At 42.0% G+C, this 27,734-nt stretch overlaps 1 protein-coding gene across 2 annotated transcripts in view; it reads left to right on the top strand.

The window, feature by feature from the left end:
- The window catches only part of lsamp (limbic system associated membrane protein), a 78,946-nt gene extending 51,212 nt beyond the window's left edge, over positions 1 to 27,734 (top strand). Inside the window, exons 2-7 of one of the 2 annotated variants that reach the window (XM_079481194.1) lie at positions 17,835 to 18,067; positions 20,922 to 21,047; positions 23,669 to 23,800; positions 24,269 to 24,389; positions 24,869 to 25,017; positions 25,412 to 27,734. In XM_079481194.1, the coding sequence (XP_079337320.1) occupies positions 17,835 to 18,067; positions 20,922 to 21,047; positions 23,669 to 23,800; positions 24,269 to 24,389; positions 24,869 to 25,017; positions 25,412 to 25,509 (859 nt within the window). In that variant the 3' untranslated portion in view covers positions 25,510 to 27,734. The remainder of the gene's footprint in view (positions 1 to 17,834; positions 18,068 to 20,921; positions 21,048 to 23,668; positions 23,801 to 24,268; positions 24,390 to 24,868; positions 25,018 to 25,411) is intronic. The other variant, XM_079481195.1, reaches the window with a different exon arrangement.

Below are 27,734 nucleotides of genomic sequence, written 5' to 3'. Positions count from 1 at the left end.
TTGTGCATTTTAATTCATAGAAATCCCCAAAACTTTGTCCTTTTTTGGCCACATCCATTACGCATGTTTATTTCCCTTTTTAACATAGAAAATGTGTTCACAGACTGACATTTTCCTGATGGTTGGACTCGATCAGCAAGAGTTTAGTAAAACATTAACAGATGGTTCAATATATTTGTTAATAGATTCTCATTTTTATGTCACATTCATAATGCTGGAATTGCCCAGGTATATTTCAGGAGCCTGTTTGATTTGAGATATGTTTTACTTTTTGAATGGTGTTTGTGAGGCTCTAGACTATATGCGGCTGCTATCACTTGTATCGGTGGATGGTGTTATAGTTATATCGCAACAAATACCAGAAAATATTGTGATAGACTTTTAGGGCCATAGCAGCCATCCCTATGTTTGATTACAGAAGACAGCGCTTGAGAAGAAATGGATGAATATGAAGGTTTTAATTGGAACACCAGTTAGATAACAGCATCCTCCCTGTGGATCTTCTCTCTCTCTCTCTCTTTCACTCGTTTGATCTTTCTCTCCATCTCTCACTGCATCACTTCACACTAGAACAGAGTAGATCAGGGAAGTGTGTGAGCGTTTTACACTCAAATCCGGATGAAAGATCTTCTGAGGAAGGCAAACAAATGAAAGGTTAAACAATAATGAATGTGCAGCGTGACACAAAACATTCAGGCCACCATGTGTGCGTGTTCCTGCTGTCTTTAAGGTTCTGCTGAGCATTTTTAACCCTCTATACTTTCACTGGAGTTTGCGAGACAAGGAAATCTTTGCACTAAAGGGAATACATTAAAGCAAATGCATTTCCTTCCAGCAAATCAATGCAGCTGGAGTTAAAAGAACACCGAAAGTGCTGTTCCTGTGTAAAGCCAGAGAGAGAGAAACTAACAACACCACTAGATTCTCATCACAGCGGCAACAGATCTTCTCTTTCATTCGGCAGACGCTTGCAGTACGTCCGAGCTATAGATTCTTTCCTTTGCTCCCTGGGAATTGAACCCACAACCTTGGAATTTGCATCTGACGCGTCACCAAAATCCCCTCAGGAACTTTTAATGGACTTTCAGCAGTACAGCTTGACGCAGGCCGTGTCTGTTCAGCGAGAGTTCGCATGCTGCCGATTCATTGCGCTGATGTGACTCCCGGGAGAAGCCGTACCGATCGAGAGTCTGTTGCAGAGAGACGACTCGGCCTCCGTAACTGATGATGTTACCCTGAGACGGTAATGACCGGTTTCAGACGCGCGCGCCGTGAAGCTTTCACAGGGTTAACAAGATTATAAACCTCTGCCATTATCCTGTCAGCCATGACAGACTACAGCAAAGAGGATTTCTGCACAATGCAGAGGCATCCAACACACTCCCGGCCGCTTGCAAATAAACAAGGTATAATAACCACACCCGACCCGACAAACAAGACTTCTGCTAATAGATTCTGTATGTGGTGCAGACGCTTGTATTCTTACTCTTATTCTCTTATTCTTTTCACGCTCACTTAGACGTCAGATTTTCTCTGTAATGATGCCGCCGCTGATGCTATGAGACATGCGTTCAGTGGGTTTTACTCGGGGTGGAAATTGATTAAGGAGCAGATGAACCATTTCTGCCACCCACTTACTGACCAAATTTCCCTGGATAATCCCATTAATGGCGTGACGGCCGGCAGCTGGACAGAAGGGTTTCATGATAAATCAAGAGAGAGTCAGTGGTTAGATGGATGTGATCAGTTCACCACTTCATCATTTCAGTGGATTAACAGAGCTGGTCGGGTCGGGCGGGGGATTATCTGTACCTCAGCGCTGGGTCACATCTGTCCATTTCCTCTCTATAGGCTGGTTGTGTGATTGACAGCTGGTGGGCGGGTCGGGTGGATTATTTTAAGATGCATGCTGGAATTGAATCAAATCATTCAGAATGTTGATCAGATGATGTCATATGCTGAGGCGGATGCTGGGGCTTTTGTTAGACGTGTGTCTGTGTTGTTGTGTGTCCTTCAGGGATGTCTGCACAAACTGTATTTTAGTCAGAGATCTTCTGAGGTCAGAGACGGCCTGCCTGGGTCTAAATCTTTCTGATATCACTGTAGGAGACGGAAATGTTCTTTGTCTCTGAGCTGTTGAGATGAATTCAGAAACAGACACGTGTGAAGTCATGTATATTTAAGAGAGTCTTGTGATTTCTTGCACACATACACATGTAACACCAGAATGAAAAGAATGCGTGTGTGTCTGTGACACTGTGTGATATTGATGTGATGTTATACAGTTCATGTTTTGTCTCTGTTCATCCAGATCAAACTTTAAAGAGAAGGACACCAATGTCCATGTGCCTGGAAAACCCATTACCACTGGCCTAGATTCACACGCACACACACACACAGTAGCAGGTAATCCTCAGCCTGGGGCAAAAGCACAGAATAAGAGATAAAGTCAGAATAATGTGTCAGAAATCTGCAGCTCATCACGTTGTGACTCTCATCACGACTTCAGCTGAAGCGTCTCTATGGCGACAGTCTCTAATGAGTGTTTTCTTCAATCAATATCTCACTGTTGTCCTTGATTTGACACATCCATGAATGTGACATCACAGTGACATACACAGACTTTGACAACAGTCCTATAAACACTTTCTTTTATTACACACAGTCTGAATAACGTTAATATTTATCTAAAATCTAATATTTTGTCACCTAATGCCTTGAGACATTAGTACAGTATATAGTGTATAGATTCAGTGTCACTACTACTGTGTGTGTGCGTATAACTGTGTGTGTGTGTGTGTGTGTGTGTGTGGGAGTGTGTTTCTGCATGTGTGTTTGTGTGTGTGCACATAAACACATATACATATTATAAGTGTGGGATAGATGTTGTCTTGTGTAGTTTCATCCGAGTGGTCAGTGTGTGTTTCTGCTCTTACAGTTTTTCTCAATTGTTTACACACATTTTCTGAAAGCCTCGTACTCTCAGAACTCTACACACAAATCAAAAAACACAAACACAATGGGCAAAACCCCTCAATTCTCCTGCAAAATTAAACTTCACATTCAAAACAATGTTCTTTCTTCTCAAAATGATATTTTGTTTTCAAATGACACACACAAACCATCATATGAATAAACATTTATAAGAACCAGTTGAACACTGATGTGCTCTTTATAAAACACTTCTCCATTCATCATAATGACTTTGCTCTTTATATGGTTCAGTGTTACACTTACTACAGACAGTACATATATAAGTATGTTGTAAAATAATGTTATATATATATATATATATATATATATATATATAATAGTTTTTATAGTCAGAACACACAAATACACAATAACAAATATATTTAATTTTCCAACAAAAACAATGTACAGTGTACATCCCAACCAACGTAAAGTTGCACATACAGTGGTGTACATACAAAACAACAGAAGAATTGACTGTATACAGTTACAGTAAAAAACTATGATGCATCTTCTCTTGGGTTTGGGTCTGACCACAGCACCTCATCCACATCACAAGCAATGTTTCTCAGTCCAGCCATGAAAAGCATCAGCTGCTATATCTCCACATGTGTCTTCTATAGCTTGGAGAAGGTGTATAGGTGTTTGTGACAGGTGTTTACACATGTGATGAGTCAGTGTGCATATATGAATGGCAGTGTGTTCCTTGTGAAAACAAGAGATTTTTCTGCCCGAACATTGTGCCAAATGCAGAGAATTGTGTAGTGTTTTGAAAAAAGTGTGTTTTAGATCTGCAATGTGAGTGTAAAGCAGGAATTGTGCTTGTAGTTTAGCAGAATTGGTTCAGGGGGTTGGTACATGAGTTACATGTTAAGGTCATTGTGTCTCAAGTACCAATATTTGTGTGTAAACAATCGAGAAAAACTGTAACAGTGAACAACTTGTGATTGTGTTTCAATAAATTCTTCTGTTAAAATGAAGATTCTGTCATCACTTACTTCCACTTTGGTTCTTTCAAACCTGCATTAGAAAATATTTGTTCAGTTTTGGAACATCATCCACTACTATAGGAGGAAAAAATGTTGATTTGAACCCAAAGTGAGAGACAGTATGTTGAAGAATATAGAAAAACAAGCAGTTCTGTGGCACGCTTGACCACCAGACCAAGGTACTTTCTACAGGTATGAAATGACACGAGGTCGAGGGAATGAAGGTGTTGTGTTTTTGATTGACCTGAACTTCAGTCAGACGGCAGAAACACAAGTCACGGTGAACAAAAGCAGCTGTTGAAGTTTAATTTGACCAATAAGAGCAGACCTGTCATAACACACCCCCAGTGAGTCTTTAACATACACGACGACATCATGACAACATTACACATACACACATAGACACGTGTGTGCGGAGGGTTCAGTGCTAATCAATTCAATCCTTCCTGTTTCATTAAACACGGTCAGTGAGCCGTCCTGCTTCACTGCACACCAGCCAATCACACGCTGAGCTCTGGTCCATTATTATACCATTAACACTCTCTGATTGGCTGAAACTCTGAACCCGAGGCACACTTAATGAAGGCTTGCTGTACAAAAACATGTGTGCTCGCGTGTGTGTGTGTGTGTTTGATCATCTGATTTACATTTGAAGAAGTTTCATGTCGGTGGATGTCATGTGATTTATCACTCAGGTGATTTTTACTGAAGCATCTGTGGTTCATCCACAGTACTAAGCATTGTTTTTATGAGGTGTTGTCTAAAGACTGCTGGAGATTATTTACTGTGTTAGTCTTTACATTATATTGTATATTTAAATAATAAAGCTGATTCATTGATCAATCTCCTGATGATGAGGATGATGTTTCAGCCTTCTTTTCACCACCCTCCGGTTTGAACTTTCTTCCGTCATGAATTAATGAATTAATTACAAACCATCACGTCTTTTACATTTGTGCTGTGCTGCTTCAATGAAGTGTGTGTGTGTGTGTGTGATATTAAACGTAGCATTATGAGAGCAGGTGAATGTGTGCTTCACCTTTTCTTTCTGAAATGGAAAATGAGCATCAGTCTTTGACTGCATTAACATCTCTCATAAAAGAGAGTCTATTACGAAAGCTTTTAGCAAATCAGCCGTCCCTTCTCAAAGACTTCACAAGGACAAAACCCGTCAGAGATCCACATGAGCTTTACTCCACACATTTACATCAACACGTTATTTTAACAATCTGTCAATGACGACATCACTTCTCAAACCTGCACGTTTACACACACACACACACACAGAAATGATGGATCAGATCTCTGATGACGTCTGTCTCATTAACCCTTCATCACAGGATGCACAGAAACACAGCGTTTGATCATAGAGATGAGAGGGAACATGTTCTGATGTTCAGATCAATCTATGGAGATCCAACTTTCATTCATTCAGCAGCAGAGCAAACACAGTGATGGACGGGTTAGAGGTCTGTCTGAAATCTACTTCCATTTCTTGTGAGCCGTGTGTCCATCAGAATGTCTCCAATCAAAGACGAAACACTAGTTCTTCAGCTATCTGTCTGTGTCTCAAACATTGGACGTGTTCTTTTGTCACACGCCTTTAAAGTGGCCGGTTTGTCAGGAGCTCAGAAAAGCAAGAATTCAGAGAGCCCGACGAAATCAATAAATGAAATGACTGAAGCGGAGAACAGAAAGCAGCGATGCTTCACATGATGGGGCCCAACACAAACCCACGTGATGTGTTTCAGGGGTTCAGTTCTTCATCTACTGTAGATGTGCTTTGATTCTCACACTTCATTGTTCTGCTGTGATTTCACAGTCACCTGCTCCCTGCAGCCTGAATCTCATTAGAAAACCAGAGGAGAAAATGAGCGACATCAGCAGAAGAATCTGAGTCAAAGAAAAGCCCTTGGGGATCCTTCAGTCTTAGCTGGACACGTGTGTGTGTGTGCGCAGGTGTGTGTGTGTGCGCGGGCGTGCGTGCATGTGCGCACGTGTGTGTGGATCCGGTGTTGTAATAAATTAATATTGACGTTTGGCCACACTGCATAAACCCTGTTTGAAATTAAACAGCATCTTTATTATAATTATAATGTTAAGATGACATTACCATAAGAATTTAATTGAGTAAGAAGACACTTTAAATATATATATTATAATAATAACACCACAGCGGTCCTGTGAAAGTTCTATTGTAAATTCAATAGTGAATGTGAAGAACAGTAGGGAAATGTGTGTCAGGTGTGATGAATGAATGTGTTTTGATCTGCGAGCGTGGACATCTCATCTCATTTCAGCTCTCTTTAAACAGCAAGAGTGACCTGTGATATTGATGTATATTTGTGTGTTTTGTTACGTTTGTGATATGGAGGTCTTGAGTTAGATTCCCAGCGCTCGTGAGTTTATTCACTGTACTTTCATCATTCATTTCTCATTCAGTGTTGTATTTGTCATCACATCTCTCTCAGTTCTGAGGATGTTAAGGCATGAGGTCGGTTTTCCCATCATCCCCTTCACGTCAGGACAGGCCATCACATACCTGCAGAGAAACAATTGAGTTAGCAGCCGTACGTCCTCCTCAGCGTGAAGAGATGAAGATGTCAGAAACATCACACGTCTGCGGTGACATCATCATCATCATCTGTCAGTCATTCACTGCTGCTGTGAAGAGTGAGACACTGTGACGTCATCTGCCTTCTTTATAGATTGTTCTAATGAGGGCATGCGTGGAGGTCAAATGAAATGTGATGTTGTCATAACAGGACTGTCTGTGATTGGTGGCTACAGCTCTGGGATGTTTCCTCATCTGAACAGATGTTTAGGGTGACTCTGGTTAATGCATGAGATCAGATCACACACACACATGTACAGTATACCACCTCATGACCTGATGAGACGCGTGTGTTCACTCACGAACACAAAGATGACCTGCTGACCCGACCCTTATTCATCTTTCCGTTAAACGTGAGGAACAGAACCATCAGATGTTGTGATGAGATGTGTTTGGTTTGATCTGTACTCTCTCTCTTTCTCACTAATGGCCGCAGAGGGGCCGATCGCTGCAGGATTAAAGAGTGTTTAGTCCGGTCAATGCTGCCAAACAAGCGTCTGCACTCTCAGTATGCACAGCAGCACACCACAGAGAGAGAGAGAGAGCTTTGTGTGTTCTCATGTGGCCTCTCCATGTGATGTGATATGATATTAGCTCATATTGATTAACTGAAGGATCTTCTCCTGCGCGCGCACGCGTGTGTGTGTGTGGCCCCGCGGGAGACTCCAGTTCCTCTGTGAAATTTCAATTAGAAATAACTTCATTGCTTATTGCTCCCTGGAGATCTGATCCCTCACATCAATATCAGCAGCGGCTCTGTCTGTCAAACTACTGCCAACACACACAACCCCATAAAACACACACACAGGTTTGCTTTTGGCAGTGTGGGTCAGTAAGTGTTTTCATTTCTCTTCGGTCAGTGTTTATTTATGTCAGAGTTTGAATGTCTTGCTTTAAATGAAGTGTTCAGGAAGTGTTATTCATCACAATACGATTTTTCACAGGAAACATCCCCAGCCCTCTCTCAGACACATTCATGTGCATTTATAAGTGCAAACCTCACACGTGTGTGTCAGAGTAATAAACCTTTTTTTCTTTATGGGGCCAATCGTACACACGGCACAATGGGGCACAAGGGTTTTTGCTAGTTCAGCCCAACGTAGACTTCATTTCCCCGTCCTGCGCCGCGTTGTTTAAATAGCAAATGCATTTGTGCGCTCATGGGCGTGTTGGTCTAAAAAAGAAGTGTGCTCAGGTGCATTGTTGGCGCGTTGCTATTTTGAGGAACTGAAAACAGACCCAACTCAAACTTGCTCTAAGGTCTAAAGTCAACGACGCAATATTTGTTGAGTTATTTAAAGAGCGCGTTAGGAATATGCGCCTATAGACGGGTGCACAGCGCTCATACATTCTGCTTATTACACACAGAGGGACGCGCAGAAGCACACAATAATGACACATATTTATACAAATGAATTACAATGTAAATGATTATTATTGTGGACATAAAGATAAAACTCCGGCTTGTCCTGTAGATGGTCTGCTTGTGCGCTTTAACCTCTCGCACGAGCAGACGCGTTTCCTCTCTGGAGAAGTGTTTGCTCTTAACAATTCCGCCGTGTAAATAGCGAATCTGCCAACTGGCTCTTAAAGGGAATGGAAGAGGATACTCTGATTGGTTTATTGCACGTTACGGCCAAAAAACACCCGTTACTCATTAAGAGAATCGGGATAACCCGTTTAGACCATGTGCCCGACTGTGTTCACACCATTAAACTAGCAGAAGTGGATTCGGACACGTCCTGTGGGCACCTGCGCCGTGCGCTTTAAACCACGAGCTTTGATTCTGAAATTAGGGCCCTATGTGTTTATGGTTTGGCCTTGAACAGAACCAAATTAGAGCATTATTGATCATCTCATTGACAGAAAATTGTGTGTGTGTGCAGTGTGGAGTGGGAGAGACAGACAGACAGCTGTGCCGTTCCTCACATGTGGTTATGGAACGGAAAGGTCTCTGTCATTGGTTAGCTATTAAAAAGGAGCTTGACGGAGGGAGTTTTTTTCAAAAAATGTATTTTAACCTCAACAGAGGCTCTGAGCTGGAGAAAAAGACGACGGCGCTGCACTCAGGACGTTTTTTGAAAACACAGTGTTTACTCCAAAGGGTTATAATGTAAAACAGACGCTAGCAGCTTCAAAAAAAGAAGTCAAGTCAGAAATCGCCTTTTAAATTAACATTTGAAACCATCAACAAGAGTTAGAAAATGATTTATGTTCTGAACTTCTGATTATTATGGAGCTACAGATTAAGGCTCACCTAACTGACTGCATTTATTTTAACTCAAATATGTATTTAAATTATTTATTATATTTAAAGTTTGACGACCCCGCCTTCATCTTAAGACGGGAAGTGGAGGACTTCTTGTCCCTCTGGATGTGAGACACGGACAGGGCCTACTCCAAAGAAACTCAATAACCATATTTAACATAACCATATATTCTGTTTACCAGCTGTTTAATAAATGTTCGATACTCTACATTTTGCCTCCCGAGTCGTTCTGGTAGAACTAACATTTACTAATATACAGGGCATAAAATAGTAATACAAACGTAATAAATGAATAGTGAGACAGACAGACAGAGGTTACAGTGTGCAGTGAGACAGACAGACAGAGATTTCAGTGTGCAGTGAGACAGACAGACAGGGTTTCAGTGTGCAGTGAGACAGACAGACAGAGATTTCAGTGTGCAGTGAGACAGACAGACAGGGTTTCAGTGTGCAGTGAGACAGACAGACAGAGATTTCAGTGTGCAGTGAGACAGACAGACAGGGTTTCAGTGTGCAGTGAGACAGACAGACCGAGGTTTCAGTGTGCAGTGAGACAGACAGACAGAGATTTCAGTGTGCAGTGAGACAGACAGACAGGGTTTCAGTGTGCAGTGAGACAGACAGACCGAGGTTTCAGTGTGCAGTGAGACAGACAGACAGACAGAGGTTTCAGTGTGCAGTGAGACAGACAGACAGGGTTTCAGTGTGCAGTGAGACAGACAGACAGAGGTTTCAGTGTGCAGTGAGACAGACAGACAGAGGTTTCAGTGTGCAGTGAGACAGACAGACCGAGGTTTCAGTGTGCAGTGAGACAGACAGACAGAGGTTTCAGTGTGCAGTGAGACAGACAGACCGAGGTTTCAGTGTGCAGTGAGACAGACAGACAGAGGTTTCAGTGTGCAGTGAGACAGACAGACAGAGGTTTCAGTGTGCAGTGAGACAGACAGACAGAGGTTTCAGTGTGCAGTGAGACAGACAGACCGAGGTTTCAGTGTGCAGTGAGACAGACAGACAGAGGTTTCAGTGTGCAGTGAGACAGACAGACAGAGGTTTCAGTGTGCAGTGAGACAGACAGACAGAGGTTTCAGTGTGCAGTGAGACAGACAGACAGAGGTTTCAGTGTGCAGTGAGACAGACAGACCGAGGTTTCAGTGTGCAGTGAGACAGACAGACCGAGGTTTCAGTGTGCAGTGAGACAGACAGACCGAGGTTTCAGTGTGCAGTGAGACAGACAGACAGAGGTTTCAGTGTGCAGTGAGACAGACAGACAGAGGTTTCAGTGTGCAGTGAGACAGACAGACAGAGGTTTCAGTGTGCAGTGAGACAGACAGACCGAGGTTTCAGTGTGCAGTGAGACAGACAGACAGAGGTTTCAGTGTGCAGTGAGACAGACAGACAGAGGTTTCAGTGTGCAGTGAGACAGACAGACAGAGGTTTCAGTGTGCAGTGAGACAGACAGACAGAGGTTTCAGTGTGCAGTGAGACAGACAGACAGAGGTTTCAGTGTGCAGTGAGACAGACAGACAGAGGTTTCAGTGTGCAGTGAGACAGACAGACCGAGGATTCAGTGTGCAGTGAGACAGACAGACCGAGGTTTCAGTGTGCAGTGAGACAGACAGACCGAGGTTTCAGTGTGCAGTGAGACAGACAGACAGAGGTTTCAGTGTGCAGTGAGACACTAGGAAGCGAGTGATGCTGAGCTGGAGAAGGTCGTGTTCTCTGTTCTCTTTTATGCAGCAGTAGCGTCTGATGCGGCCCGCGGCTCTATTGATTGTCTGAGGCTTATGTTTTATTGAAGTGTGTGTGTGTGTGTGTGTCCGTGCGTGCGTGCGTGTGTGTGCGCTCTATGTGAACTCACTGTTCCTGCGGTTGTTTCTTCTCAAGTCGCCATCTTCCCTGTTATTATCAGTACATTGTGAAGTATTCAGCTTGAATCCTTTTCATTCATCTCTTCTAATCTCTCTGTCTGTCACAGGGTTGCTCTTATCCTCTTTCACACATCATCTGACGTCATACATTGGTTAATTCAGACAGTCAGGACTGGCCATCTGGAGCACAGGGAGTTTTGTGGGCAAATGTGGGCCGGCCCACTCAGTACGAAAAGTCAGTAGCCATTATAGTCCATCTCTTTTCTATGCAGATGGATAAGAGCGTTGATCGTGCGGGTGCCGCTGACAAAAGAGCGTGTGTTTGTGCTATTGAATGGACTGCCCTCCCCCTTCCTGGCATATTTTATTTCTGTGTCATTTAAATAAAGTTCAAAGAACTCCAGCCAATCAAATTACAGAGACCCCGTAGAATACAGCCAATCAATCTAAAGATCGAACTTTCAGCCAATCAAATTAAAGGTGGCAGAACTTACTGTCGGTAGGCGGGCGCTTAATATGCGCAAATTCCAATGCTTGGATTCAGTTGAATTGATGACCGTGTAGTGAGATGTAAGAAGACAAACATAACAAAGCAAACTGGTTTGCGATAAATTAGGGATGCACCGATACCACTTTTTAAGGATCGAGTACGATTACCGATCGTTTTCCCTGGTACTCGCCGACACCGACGCCTGTTGTACAGTTTTTTTTTGTTTGTGGCAATTTTCTAAGAACAACACAATGAGACTAATGAACATATCAGCATCTTTATTTTCAACAACTTCAACTCATTTTATGTGCTTATCAAAATTTGTCAAAGTCCAAAATTCACAGTGTCCAAAACCAAGGACATAAGCATGCAGATTGCCATACGTGGGTTTTCATTGATTTTGAAATGTTTCCACACTGCTAAGCGCGAATGAAGCATTAAGAGTGATTTACATGTTAAGTCAATGCAAAGATGCGATAGACCTACTTGCGGTGCGATTCACGCGAATGAGGCGGCACGAATTGAGCGTTCGCGTTATTCATGCGAGTTGAAAAACTTTGGCGAAAATTTTCGCCACGTTAACCAATCAGGAGACTGCTCAGAAATCTGAAACAACAATGAAGGACTCTTTGAAGCCTCTGAAGGATCTGATGGACCCAGACACGGAGCCGAACGAGTCTACGTCTATCTTCAGCCTTCCATAGCACATAATGCGCAGCTACCTGCTCAACAAAATCCATGTCCGCCATTTGATGTCACACCAGATTCTGATTCTCTGAATTCACGTTTTACTCTTAAATAACAAGATTACAATATTAGCTTGACAAGAATAACTCAAATAACTGTGTGAATTAGTCCCGTGGAGAACGTTGTAGTGACATGGTTTACTGTTAGTCTTCAGACAACACTGGTCATTTGAATAAGGAATGTGGTGATTTCAGTTTTAATGTTATTTCTTACATGCATGATGTTTTACTTTAGCGGTTTGTTGATATTCTTTCTGTACCTTATACCTTACAGATGTGGGAGTAAACTAATATTTTAGTGATTTTCGATCAATTTGTTGTGTTTAAATAAGCTTTTGATGTTTATTTATCTTATTCATCGTTTATTCATGAAGTCTTTGGTTATTTATGTGTCTGACAGTATCTAAATAAAATGTGTTCAGTTTTATTAATCGTTATACTTTTTTTAAATTGTGCATGAAATTGTGTAGTGTGTTGTCAGTGTGTTTTCATGTTGAATAGAGAGAGAGAGAGAGAGAGAGAGAAGTCTCTTGAGTTCATAAAGCTGTGAGTAGAGACATCTTTGTCATGTGTGTAATGGAGAGTTTTCCCACTGGAACCAATTTACAGCGGCCGGACCGTTAATACAGCACACGCCGTGTGTAGTGTGGATGTGTGTGTCTTTACAGGTGTGTTAAATATCTTTCACAAGCCCCGCTGGACTTTTATTAACCTCAGCAGAAGTGCAGCTGTGAGAGTTGGTAGCTGTTCTTCAGGAAGTAAAGTCACAGAAAACAAGAAGCACAAGTCCATGAATCTACTGTAATTGGCGGGCGGCGATCGATGTGTGCATGCAGCATCACGTCACGGGTGTGTTCAGAAACACTCATGAACCTCATCCGGTCCATATGTAACCACGGTTACCCACAGTGACCCCAGTGTGAAGCTGCTTTAACCTGTCAAGAACAGATGCCGCGATGTTTCTCATCACATCTGTGTGAAGTGTGTCTGGACGAGGATTTGTGCAGCTTTATATCACACAGAATGGCATAGATGAGTGGCGTGTGTGTGTTGACCTTGCTAAAGGACTGAACAATCGATGTTGTTCAGTCTGCTCTGACGGACATGTGTCAATCACCTACTGAATGCTGTCAGCTCTGATGTGGTGGTGAAGGGTTGTGAGGACTATAGTTAGTGTGTCAGATCATCAGGAGTGATGTGATGTGTGGGACTGTGGCTCTGGTCTGGTCTGGTGTTCTGCTGAATTTGATTAACGTGATCTGTGGTTTGACAGACAGCAGATTTTGCATCTTGTTTGGTTGCGGTGTGAAACTGTTTATGCAGAACGAGAGACGTCTGTCTAGAGATTGAAACTATTAATAAATCCTTCAGAATAATATCACACACACCTGCCTGTGTGCTCTAGTAATACACATATCGAGAATGGACACTGCTTAAACAGAACAGAGAAAGGTTTTGTTCAGCCCAGCAGCACTCTGTGTGTGTGTGTGTGTGTGTGTGTGTGTGTGCTGTAGTGTAAAGGAAACCTGAAGTAATCCTATTTGTCAAGATCACAGGTACAAAGTGAGCTGCCACCTGGCAAGAACCCTAGTGCCTCACAGCAAGTGTGTGTGTGCGAGCGCATGCGTAGGTGTGTGCGTGAGAACGTGTGTCTGTATGTGTGTGTGTGTGTGTGTGTGTGTGTGTGTGTGTGTGTGTGTGTGTGTGTGTGTGTGTGTGTGTGTGTGTGTGTGTGTGTGTGTGTGTGTGTGAGTAAGTGAGTGACAGCACATTAACATGGACTGCAGAGGCATCTGGAGGAGTGCTGGCGCTTTAACATGCGTGTGAAGTGTGTTGTGTAAACTGCAGAAGATGGAGGACAGATGGAATTCATTAATTCACAATCTGCAAATGAAGCTGCATTCAAGTTGTGCCAATTATTTCCACTCAGAGACTTTATTCTGTCACGCTGCCCTGAGGAGCCATGCGCGCGCACACACACATGCAGAGGAGGATGGTTGTGTACCGCTGAGGTGTCACACAACAAAAGTGCTATTTAGAGAGAGAAATAAACCTTGTGCAGCTACAGCTCATCTCTTCACTCTTATGAGTTCTTATGAAGCATATGAGATAGTGGGATGTCACAATACATCCTGTGCTGTTGCCTAGCGATAGAGAAGAGTTGTCCTCACAGATCTGGGTTCAGTTGTCATTGAACTGAAGTCATATATCATATCAGTCAGTGATGTGTCTTCAGATGTTTATCTTCTGATGTATGTGGACGTCATGCACAGACTCCTCAGATGATTGTGTGTGTGTGTTGTGCAGTCAGACTGAAGTGTTTTGTGAAGTTCATCATTGAGAGGAGTGAAGCTGTGGCCTGTGAAATCAGCTTCACTTCAGCACATTTCTGCACAGATTTCCTCCGCAGCACATCTGCTCGACTGACGCTCATTTCATAGAGTTCTGCTCCGCCGGCAGTCCTGCGGCTCTCTGCACATTTACACACGCTCTTCCCAGAAAACGACGTATTGTTGCTAGTCGGTATAGAACGCCGTGTTTCCATAGCAACAGAATGATTGGAGTGTTGAGCGGCGAATAATGAAACACTCGTGCCGGAGATCACAGTCAGATGTGAGTGAGATTCAACACAACAACAACCTGTGTGTGCGTGTTCGTGTACGTGTGTGTGTGTGTGTGTGTGTGTGTGCTTTGCTTATGTTTGTGTTTTACAATTTCAGAGTTTCACTCAAGCGGTAACCTTTCGATTTCTCTTGTGATCCCAACACGGAAGTGACTTAAACTGCAATTCATTGACTGGCAACGAAAGAGCACATAATCTCATTGAGCCCCTTTTTAAAATGTCCAACTTTACAGCAAACAAAAACATGTTTACAGCCTGGTACAAAAATTATTTTGGTCTATATACTTTATAATTTTTTCCTTCATGTGAACTATGAGGGGGTTAATGTTTTTATAAATTATATTAAGCCTTCTTAAATTCTGCATAAGTAAGGGCGTGGTCACTTGAGTGACAGGTGGATTGATGTAGCAGTGTCTACAGTCTATGCCTGGTCACTACTAGCCTCAGCTACACCCACGTCCCGCCTCTTTGCCAATTTCTGAGTATCCTTGGGTAACGCGCTGCCAAGACGGCTCTTCACACATCATGGACACTACGTCAATGTTTTATACTCTATACATGATTATCTTGCACAAAATATATATTTTTTGTTGATGAAATATGATCATCCTTAATTTACTTTATTTTGCAAGTCCATTGAGGTTTAGAGAGAGTTTGTAGACATTGCAGGCTCTATCATGCACTCGCCGCAAGCCCCGCAACGCAAGTGTTTCTTTCTAGTCTCAGATTTTTTTTATTTCACGTCCTGCCATGTGCCCATGTTTGTGCCAGTCTGAAAACGAGGTGTGTTCAGGCGCATTGTCTGTATGTTGCTATTTTGAGGAACTGAAGTAGACTGCGCCACTGACCGACTGAAAACATTATAATTGTGTAAATAAAGATACATTTATTCATTTGCCAGATGCTAGTAGTTTTTTACAGTGGCACATTACTGCAGAGCAATCAGGGGTAAGGTGTCTTGCTCAAGGGCCCTTCAGTCATGACCTGCTGGCACGGAGATTAGAACCTTCTGATCACAAACCCAACGCTCTAACCACTAGGCCACAGCTGACTCAGCTGAGATACAAAATCTGGCTTGTCCTGTAGGTTGCTCTTGCAAATCCGGTCGTGTAAATAGTGAATCCGCCAATCCTGGCTCTTAAAGGGAGGGTTAGTTAGGGTTCTTAGACTCTGATTGGCTTACTGCACGTTCTGCCTAAAACATACCCTTGACAAATGTTAGAAATAGGGAAAACCCTTTAAGACCATGCGCATGACACGCTGACAGTTTTCCCGTCCTTAAACCAGCAAAGTGATTCGGAAGTGATCGTTCCGCGTCATGCGCTTACATTGTTAAAACAGGGCCCTGTGGCTCTGAAAGCTAAATGTTAAACAGTTATTGACGATATCACAATAATCAACAATGCGTTATTAATCTCACGTTTATTGTCAGTATTGGCATATTGTAGTTGTTTAAATGAGTAGAGCATGCGCCTGTGAATCTTGTTTAATCATCTGTATTCAAGAGAGAGATGTAGACAGACACAATGAAACACACAAACTCTTAAAGTCAGCTCATGTCACAGACTCTCTCTCTCTCTGTGTGTGTCTGTCTCTGGAGAAATGAGGAAATGATTTGTAAAATTTCACATCGGGCGCTCTTCGTTGTTATTCTGTCATTCAGCAGAAATGATTTTCTACAGCCGTGCTGTAATGTTAATTCTAGCGCTGATTCTGCGTCAGGTCTGCAGGGCGTCTGTCATTCATTCAGAGCGATATCACCTTCACTATAACAACGCCCGCCCGCCCCTGCACAACCGTCATCCCGGCACTGCACATTAAGTCATTTTACCTGCGGCGTCGCATTTCATGATCGCGGCGAAAAGTGATGCGCTGAGACCCTGGACGAAATGAAAGGCATTTCTCACGCTGCACCTGACAGCCACATTGAAATGCATTGGAACATACAGGACACACAGCGTCGCTTCTCTTTCTCTCACTATAGCAAATACAAACTGGATTTAACGCTCAGACGCTCCTCCAGCAGTTAAACCCCAGAACAAAAGAGATGAAAGCTTGTCCTCGAGAGCAGAGTGACACAAACACTGAAGACATGTTGCATCATAGTGAGAAGCCGCAAGGCCGCTGGAGAAACTGCAGAAATGCCTGATGGGTAATCAATAGTTCCACCTCCTCTCTCTCTCACTACGAGTCTGATGCACTACATTCACACTGGCATCTCATCTCACATTTACACACACTCATATAGATTTCATTCATACACACACGCTGGGTAACAGACGAGATGAGATGCGGTGGTGGTTCTCATGTGTGGAGTCTCAATGGGTTTCAATCTCACTGGAGTCCATTTTAAAAGAGAAAGGGCTTCATGTGTAAGACTGTGACCGCTGGTACATGAGATCTGTGTGACACAACAGTGATGCACACATACTGAACATTGCTCCTGTCTGTCCGTCCGTCTGTCTGTCTGTGTCTCCGCGCCTCAGCAGATCTCATTAGTGTCCAGCACACACACGCACACACACACACATGTCTGACAGCGCTGGGATCTGTCGCTCTCTCTTTGGTTTAATTGAAGGAAAGTGTCCAGCTCAGCTCATCTCTCTCCTCACGTCAGATGAAAACACTTTCCCTGTGACTTGATACTCGCTATGTTTTTTTAAAGAATAAGTTGTGTGTGTGCACGCGCTGGTGTGTATGTGTGTTGTGTCTTGATGTTGAAGCCATTTTGATTGATGACGTGTCAGCGCTTTTGCAGGTTGTTTTGTAACTATTGTGGCAAGAAACATCTCATCGCACATCTGCATATCTCTAAGGTTTTCCGATAAATGAGCTATTTCATTCTTGGAAACGTGATGTACGGTCAAAGTTTTAGTTGGATGCTGTTAGTATAGTATCTAGTTTGTGTACAAAATGTCAGATTTGTTTAATGCAACAGTAAAACACGGCTGTTCACTCTCAGAAGTTGTAGCGATGCGTTGTTTTTCCTAAAATAATGTGAAATATATGTTGGTTATGTCATTTCTTTAATGCATTTAAAAAATATTTTAGAAAAAGAAATATTGTCGCATTTTGTGAGTGGTCGTCATCAGCAAAGTGAGTTCATCATGTCTCTCTTTCTCTGTTTGTTGAAATTACTAAAAGTTCATCAGGAGGTCTGTGAGAGATGAATAAATAATCATCGCAATAAACTTTCTGACATTACTGGTGTTGGGGTATAAACCTCAGAATAACGTCTGATGTTCTCTGTGTTCTCTGCCAGGTGTTATGTGGATGATAAGGTGTCTAAGGTGGCGTGGTTAAACCGTTCAAACATCATCTTCGCTGGAGAGGATAAGTGGTCTTTGGACCCTCGGGTGGAGCTGGTCACTCAGGGTCAGCTGGAGTACAGTCTGAGGATACAGAAGGTGGACGTGTTCGACGAGGGACCGTACACCTGCTCCATCCAAACCAAACAACAACCCAAAACATCACAGGTCTATCTCATCGTCCAAGGTAAACTGAGCGTGATTGACAGCTGTCAATCATCTGGAACTCCTTTCAGAGATCAGATTAACAGCGTTGTGTGTGCGTGTGTGTCTTTATTGGCTGGCGTTCAGACGTGTTCACTACAGCATGTATATAACAGTGTGTATTGTGTGTAGTTGTGTGGTTGTGGTTGGTGTCTGTGTGGTCGAAAGTTTTTTTTGGGCAGAGCAGAGATGAGATTTATGCCTGCGTCTCATGGGAGGAGAAAAATGCCCGTTCTTGTTTTGTAAGCAGAAACATGTTCATTAGTCTTGTGTATTGTATTGTGCAGTTTTGTCTTTGCAAAATCATAAATCTTTATACAATTAGAGAAGATCCACTTGGCTGTGCAAGTTTCCTTTAAGATTAATACTAACAGCACTGCCACACGGCAGAAAATAAAAGAGAAAGTAAATTACAAGCGAATGTCGTTCATCTTCAGAATTGAGCTTATTCTTCTCTGTTCATTCACTCATATCAATTCAACTCGGCTCCTATGATTTGATGTGTGTGTGTGTGTGTGTGTGTGTGTGTGTGTGTGTGTGTGTGTGTGTGTGTGTGTGTGTGTGTGTGTGTGTGTGTGTGTGTGTGTGTGTGTGTGTGTGTGTGTGTGTGTGTGTGCGTGCGTGCGTGTATGTGTACACATGTATGCGTGTGCATGTGTGGTCATCGAGAGAAAGCATTTCTTCTGCAACTAGAATTCCAATTTCACACACAGAGAGGCTTTGAGGAATATAGTGTGGGAAGAACTGAGAGAGAGAGACAGAGAGAGAGAGAGAGAGAGAGAGAGAGAGAGAGAGAGACAGAGACAGAGACAGAGAGACAGAGAGACAGAGAGACAGAGAGACAGAGAGACAGAGAGAGAGAGAGAGAGAGAGAGAGAGAGACAGAGAGAGAGACAGAGACAGAGACAGAGACAGAGACAGAGAGACAGAGAGACAGAGAGACAGAGAGACAGAGAGACAGAGAGAGACAGAGAGAGACAGAGAGACAGAGAGAGAGAGAGAGACAGAGAGAGAGAGACAGAGAGAGAGTGACAGAGAGAGAGTGACAGAGAGACAGAGAGAGAGAGACAGAGAGAGAGAGACAGAGAGAGAGAGAGAGAGAGAGAGAGAGAGAGAGAGAGAGAGAGAGAGAGAGACAGAGAGAGAGAGACAGAGAGAGAGAGAGAGAGACAGAGAGACAGAGAGACAGAGAGACAGAGGGAAGAGGGAAGAGACTCCAGCATAGACACACACACACACATAGATTCACATTCGAAAAGAATACAAATACACAATACTAACCCAAGACTCTCAGACACACAGACACTTTCATTTTGTTTGTAAAAACTCTTGAAATGTTTTAAGTTTGAATTCAATTCAATTTTATTTATATAGCGCTTTTCACAATTTGCATGTTGTTATTATTTTCTTCTTGAGGATCACTCTATTGTTTCTTTCCTGTCCGTCACTTTAAATAAAAGTGTGTGTGTGTGTGTATGTGTGCTTGTGTGTGTGGCGGGATGTGAGTGTGTGTTCTGTTATATATCGCAGGTGTGTGTGTGTTGGTGAGTTCAGAGTAAATCTCAAGAATGACAAAGAGCTTTATTAAATCACACATTCGTTTGATGAATCTGTGTAACGATGTTCCCGTTCATCATGTGTGTGTCTGTAAAAAAGATAAGTTTGTTTGCATGATAGATGGCGTGTGTGTGTTTTTTAAATGATGACAGTATTTATTCATTCATAGTAGCTTCTTATAAATGTGTGTGTCGAAGAAGGTTTATTACTGAGTTTATGGGTAGATTACCCATAAATAATTTCTCTGCTCTTGTCAGAATAACTAATGATCTACTGCTGGCAGTTGACTCTGGGCTTTTAACCATACTTGTCCTTCTTTGACTTGAGGGCTGCCTTTGATACTGTCTCGCATCAGATACTCCTTGACAGGTTAATTTCCATTGGTATTACTGGCACTGCTCTGTCTTGGTTTAGGTCATATCTATCTGGACGCAGTCAGCGCATTCAATTAAAAGGTTTTAGTTCAAGAATATCGACAGTCACCACTGGTGTTCCCCAGGGTTCTGTTTTGGGTCCGCTTCTTTTCAATATCTACATGCTCCCTCTTGGTAATATTCTAAGGAAATATGGTATTAATTTTCCATATGGTATTAAGGACACCCTATACTGACCACATTTCTCCAGTTCTCCAGCAGTTGCACTGGCTTCCAGTAAAGTATAGATTTGAATTTCAAATCTTGCTACTCACTTATAAGGCACTTAAAAATCTTGCACCAAAATACTTTACTCACCTTCTTCATGTTTACACTCCTTCACGTGCACTCAGATCTTCTTCTTCAATTTCTCTTGTGGTACCTCGGATTCGACTTACCAGCATGGGTGCTAGATCATTTAGTTATGCTGCCCCCCGCCTATGGAACTAACTTCCTCTTGATGTTCGGAATAGTGAGTGCTTGCTTACTTTTAAAACGCGTCTTAAGACATATCCTTTATAAAGGCTTTTTATAACATGTTTTACTAAGACTTAACTGCACTGTACATGTATATGCTGTTTGCTTGTTGTTTGTTCTGTTTTATGTGACTTGTATATTGCTTGTGAGGCAACCTTGGGTGTTTTGAAAGGCGCCATGAAATAAAATCCATTATTATTACAATTATGGGTAGATTAAACTTCACACCGTTTGTGATGAAACACCTTTCACCCCTGTGTGTGTGTGCGTGTGTGCGTGCGTGCGCGCGTGTGTGTGCGTGTGTGTGTTTAATAGGCCTTCATGACTGTATGTATCACATGTGACAGATCTTCAGACGTGTTTTGAATGATCTTTATTTCTGTCTCTCAGTCCCTGCAAACATTTATAAAGTTTCGGAGGACATCACTGTGAATGAGGGCAGTAATGTGACGCTGACGTGTTTAGCCAATGGGAGGCCGGATCCAGCCATCACCTGGAGACTTCTCAACCCATCAGGTGAGAGAGACATTTCCTATAGATGCTGTTTGTTTACATGCTATATGAAGACCACCCTAGAACACCTGGAGAATCAGAACACTTCATGATACGTTACAGGATTAAATTTAAACGATACGACAGATACAGGCAGATATAGTGGAGATGGGGATGGAGGTGGGTTTGAGTCCGGAATGATCAAACAGATATGATAAGGCGCAAGAAAGGCAACTTAAATAGAGAGGCAGTCTATGGGCCCTAATTTCAGAATCAAAGCCCGTGGTTTAAAGCGCACGGCGCAGGTGCCCACAGGACGTGTCCGAATCCACTTCTGCTAGTTTAATGGTGTGAACACAGTCGGGCACATGGTCTAAACGGGTTATCTCGATTCTCTTAATGAGTAACGGGTGTTTTTTGGCCGTAACGTGCAATAAACCAATCAGAGTATCCTCTTCCATTCCCTTTAAGAGCCAGTTGGCAGATTCGCTATTTACACGGCGGAATTGTTAAGAGCAAACACTTCTCCAGAGAGGAAACGCGTCTGCTCGTGCGAGAGGTTAAAGCGCACAAGCAGACCATCTACAGGACAAGCCGGAGTTTTATCTTTATGTCCACAATAATAATCATTTACATTGTAATTCATTTGTATAAATATGTGTCATTATTGTGTGCTTCTGCGCGTCCCTCTGTGTGTAATAAGCAGAATGTATGAGCGCTGTGCACCCGTCTATAGGCGCATATTCCTAACGCGCTCTTTAAATAACTCAACAAATATTGCGTCGTTGACTTTAGACCTTAGAGCAAGTTTAAGTTGGGTCTGTTTTCAGTTCCTCAAAATAGCAACGCGCCAACAATGCACCTGAGCACACTTCTTTTTTAGACCAACACGCCCATGAGCGCACAAATGCATTTGCTATTTAAATAACGCAGAGTTAGGGTTAGAGTTAAAGTAGAGTGTTAAACTTGTGACTGTAGGTGTGAGCGTACATTCCGCTGCTGTATGTTCTCTTTCCGTCAGATGTGAATGTGAAAGAGCTGATAACAAGTAAGGTCAACAGAAGAAACAGTAAATAACGCATAAAAGTCAAATAAAACACTTTTGTTGCATGTGCAGGAACTGCGGACACAAGAAGAGATATAACAATACCCCTTCTTTTTTAATTACTAGATGTACGGACTATCACTGGTGACGTCACTTCTTAGTCAAACTTCCATTTAAACGTTGTTTTCTGTGTAGCTGGCTTATTGATAATTCATATTGTTGATAGATATCTGTTTATTTTGTGGATGAAAACAAAGTGCCCGAAATACAACGTTTTAAATACAACATTAAGATGATATTGAGCCAGCATACAAAAGACGCTAAGAAACATAAAAAGTGTTTTATGTTCTCATGAAGGAGCTGGATCTTCACATCGTTGTGTTGTTCTGAAGATGAAATCCTCACTATCCATTCACAGTACACTGTAAAACACAACATTATTACATGATCTCATCTATTCAGATGTCCCTTGGGACAACATAGCGTTCCTTGAAAACTTCAATCACGTGTAAGCAGTCACCACAAACCTTAGACGACACAACTTTGACGGTCATCAGAAAGCAGCCGTTTGATTGGCTGTGGGAATCAGTGGCGTGTCAGACATTCATCATCTGATGTTAATGTTCATTCTTCTGCTAATGAAACCATCAGATATTTCATTAACAGCTCATTAGACGCTTATTTAAGACGAGAAACATTGATAGAGATTATCTCACATGAATAATCGCTGACCTCGCGTGCGTGCGTGCGTGTGACGTATTCATTTGATGTGTTTTATCTCTCAGTTTTGCTGAACTCTGCCAATTTCACTGTTTTACATAAATTAATATTCACTGAGTAAACACATTGTGCTGTAAATGATGCTCATGAATAAAACATGAGCAGTAAAATGAGCCCTGTGTGTTTGAAACGTCTTCAACCTTCTGAAGAAAGAGATGACCAGATCAGACTCGCTGTAAGCTTGCAGCAACTCTGTGAATGAACTGATAGGGATGTATCAATATGATCAATATCGTGTTATCAAAAGCATAATCGTCTCAATATTACGGTGGTCACATGACTGTATGAAACAAGAGGTGTTCCGTGCCTGACAGAGTCAAGTCAACTTTATTTATATAGCGCTTCTTACAATTTTCATTGTTACTAAGCAGCTGTACAAGAAAACATATTGACTATAAACTCAACATATAAGATTATACAAGTCAAAACACAGAAGACACACACACACAGATTCAGACACACACAATACATGTTACCTTTGTCCATCTGGTGCAATGATTTTAGTTTATAAAAGGGGTTTTCAGTCATTTTCCTCATCTCATACTGTTACTCACACCTCTGATGAGAGGATCAAGAAAAGAGGAAGTCCAGGTCATCATTTGTCATTTTACAGACATACAGTGAGTTTTGATATTGTTGTATGCCTAGTGTTGTGTGTGTGTCTCTGTGAGATCATAAGCTTGTGTGCGACCTCTGCTGGACAATAATCACATTACACTCTGTATTTCACAATAATAGTGTGATGATGTTTTCTACAGCACTGTGAGTGTTGTTGTTTGTGTATGATAAATGTTCCTTACGTGGTGTGTGTGTGTGTCAGCCGAGGCTCTGGACGTCGGGGAATATCTGGAGATTTCTGGCATCGTGAGGTCTCAAGCTGGACGTTATGAGTGTAAAGCCAGTAATGATGTCTCCACACCCGATGTCAAATACGTCAACGTGATTGTCAACTGTGAGTACAAGATTCTGAAGTCACATTTTCTGCACAACACAAGTCTTTGTGGACCAAAATCTTTCAAAATCCAGGAAGACTTTTGTCATTTATACAGTTTTAGGCTCTCAGCAGATTTATCTAATGGATGACACGAACCCATTCAGAACAAAATAATAATGCCTTTGATGCATTTCTGCAGTGGTTTTTGAAAATAACGGATCATTGTGAATTCCCTTTATTCTATAACAGATACAGATGTATGTGAAACATGTCAAGGGCAGAAGTTCAATATTGATGATAAGTGTTTGTAGTGTGTGTCAGCGTTTGAGGTTAGGTTGGAAGTTTATTTTCAGACATGTGTGAAGGGTTTTGTTGAACTCAGTGTTGAGTTGAATAAAGACGGTGTGAAGAGTCTGTAGTATCGTCCGATGCTTGTTCGGAATAACAAAAGTGTGGTGTGAGTGTGTCATCTGGTGTATTTGGCAGATCCGCCGTATATAAAAGCCGTGCGGAGTTCAGAGACTCCTGTGGGACACGCTGGGATTCTGCACTGTGAGGCGTCGGCCGTCCCGCAGCCGGAGTTTGAGTGGTACAGAGATGATCGCAGGTTCACAATTCATTCTTTCTTATGACGGTTTTGTTGAAGAGAAAAAATACTCGATGTTACACTTAAAGGGATAGTTCACCCAAAATATGAAAATGATTTGATCATTTAGTCACTCTTGTGTCATTCCGTACAGACATCATTGACTGCTATAGGAGGAAAAGTGAAACGGTAGTCTGAGGTGCCCCAGAACGCTTTGTGTTCCTAAATTCTTCAAAATCTAATTTTGTGTCCAACAGAACAAAAAAACACAATATTTATTTACTACTGTGGTAGTGGGGAGAACATTTCCAACATTCTTCCAAATATCTTTCTCTGTGTTCGTCTGAAAACAAATAAATGTATACAGGTATGAAATGACATGAGGGTAAAGAGTAAAAGCTTAGGGTGAACTATCCCTTTAAGAGTGAATTATATTTAAATGAAATAAAAACATTGTGAATTCTTTGCCATTGTTGTGTTTTCTTCTGTTCATTCATCAGATTGTCGAGTTCTCAGAGTGTTAACATTCAGATCACCGGATCTCGAACTCTGCTGGTCGTCGCAAACGTCACTGAAGACGATTACGGGAATTACACGTGTGTCGCTACAAACAGACTGGGCATCCACAACGCCAGCCTGTTCCTCTACAGTGAGAAACACAACTCACAACCGTCTTGTGTGTGTGTGTGTGTGTGTGTGTGCCTGTGTGCGCGACTGTGTGTGTGTGCCTGTGTGCGCGACTGTGTGTGTGTGTGTGCGTGCCTGTGTGTGTGTGTGTGCATGCCTGTGTGTGTGTGTGTGCGTGCCTGTGTGTGTGTGATAAAAACTTACTTGGTTATTTTGTTACAATTATTCACATTTTCACAGATTCTGCAAGGGGTTCCCAAACTTTTGCATGCCAATTTATAGTCATGCTGTGGTTGTTGTTTTTTGTCAGAGGAAGACACAATTACACAAAGCACAACTGCAGTTCACAGTTCAGTCTCCAGATTTCGCCACTGACCCACAGTGAGATCTAACGTGTCTGTCTCTCTCCATCACAGAACCTGGCACCGGGCGAGACATCAACGGATCCGACTGCATGTGTCAATCATTGTGGCTCCTCCTCCTGTCTGTGCTCTTCGCCCTTTTGAAGTGTTAATGTTCAGCGTGACACTGTCGATCGTCTCAGACTGTTTCCATCCCTCCGTCCATCCTCGCTCACCGTTACCCAGCAGGACGACTGATGTATTATCAGGACAACATGTGACACGGGGCTGAAGGTGCTGTTTTTATGAACTGAATATTGTTCCTGTAACACACACGGACTGACTGCAGTGACTCCTGTCTGTCTGTCTGTCTGTCTGTTTCACACCTGACAGTTTGAGCGCTTGTGTGTGTAATAAACATGTCAAACACAACCGTCAATCGAGCAGAAATGCTGAAAATAGCTCTTGATGTCATTGCGTTGTCCCATAAAACTTGAGTCTGCTCCAAAACGTGTTCAACAAGCCGAGAACAAGAATCATTTCACGTCATTTAAATGCAGTTGCCAAAAACACGTAAACAAATGTCTGTTTTATTCTAATGATTATTATTGATAAGTTTTGTTAGCCAAATTACCAAATGTTAAATCTGTAGTTCTGAATGTTGATAACAGTATTAGCTTCACGCTGCTGATACCTCATGACAAGAACAGGAATGTGTGTTTATATCTCGCCAAACGCTCGTCTTGTTCTCATGTAAGTCGCTGTGGTTAAAGATGATCACGGCTCCTCCCACATTCTTAACCCCTCCCATATGGACATTATAAGTCATTCCCGTCGCATGATGATTTCGGAGGCTACTTGTGAAATTTAGTGGAAGGGAGATAAATGTGTGAAATGATATCAAAACGAACCTTAATATTGAATAACTGATTAAACAAAAGATGGTATATTTATTGCATTTTATACATTTATTTCACAAAACTTCATATATGCTCTTATGTAACGAACTCGCCGTGTCATATGAACGTCTTAATCCTCCGATGACATCATCATCAGATCTTCTGATCACCGACACTTCTGTTGTGTGTAAATAGTTTTTGGAATCAGTCGTTCTCGCGTGGAAATGAAATCAAACGGTAAATTCAGGTTTCTCGATAGTGAACGCTTAGTGAATCATCTGCTTCTTGTACGAAATGATGATAATTAGATCCTAAAGCTTTTTAACAGAGAGATTTAAATCCTCGGATTCATATTTGAAACTTCTGCACTATTCTTATGAAGACAGAGAATAATAATTGTACAGAAAAGAACTGAAGACACTTACTGCCAAAACAAAAGAATCCCATTCGATTAAAAAGCCATCATGTGATACAGATGAATGACATACACACCACACGCTAATCTAGTATTGTTTGTTATTTGTGTGTATGTGTTAACTAGCACTGACCAGGTGAGCACCCGTCTGTCCGTTTAAAGCAGTGAGACAGATTTGATTGTCAGCGTCTCACGTTGCCTTGATTCACCACGTCACAATCCGTGTGTGTTTGGATTTAAAGGGCTAGTCGCGTGTCTTCTGTTCTACAGAGATGAGATGAGCCCTGAATGATCCACGGTCCTCATGAAGTGAATGTGTGAGGATCAGAGCGCGTGTGTGTGTTTTACTCCTGTATCATGAAAAGATGAAAATGTGTTTTTGTGGATCGGAGTTTCCGGTGACTTCATCCTCATTAAAAGCAATGAAGATTTTCTAACCGCGTTTATTTACTCTGAAGTTGCCACAGCGGATTTTTAAGCCCTGTCAGGTACTCGTGAAATGTTTCAAATGGAAATGAAGTCATTTGAATTTGGTAGTTTCAAAAATGGCTTCAAAGCGTTTTTTGGTGAGAAAATGATAGTTATGAATTCTGTTAATCATGTAACATGCAAATAAAGAAATATAACGATTGTTAGAGCTCCTTTAAAGTGTGTTGTTTTGTTCATGCTGCTTGTCTTTATTATCACCAAAGACATTCTAACATTGTGACGGAGATCACTGAGACTTTAAAGGGACAATCATTCATTCACCTTCATGTCATGTCAAGTTTCTTTCTTCCTCGGAACACAAAAGATGAAGATATGTTAGAGGATGTTGTTAACTGGACCCCATTGACTTGCATCGGTTTAGTTTTCATTCAACAACTTTCCTGTATCTCAGTGGTAAGAGCATTGTGTTAACAGCACAAGGTTGTGTGTTGGATCTCAGGGGATTACAGATACCTGTGTATAAATGTATAGGATAATGTGATTTAAGTCACTTTGGATAAAAGCATCTGCTAAATGCATAAATGTAAATGTAAAGAATGGAACTGAAGTGCTGTTCGCTGCTTTTTCTTTTGTGTGGTAAAATCAGCAGCCCGTT

This window comes from Barbatula barbatula (assembly GCF_947034865.1).
Source record: "Barbatula barbatula genome assembly, chromosome: 19".
NCBI classification, from domain to species: domain Eukaryota; kingdom Metazoa; phylum Chordata; class Actinopteri; order Cypriniformes; family Nemacheilidae; genus Barbatula; species Barbatula barbatula.
The sequence above is the reverse complement of the archived record's forward strand: the minus strand, read 5'-3'. Positions and strand labels throughout refer to the sequence as shown.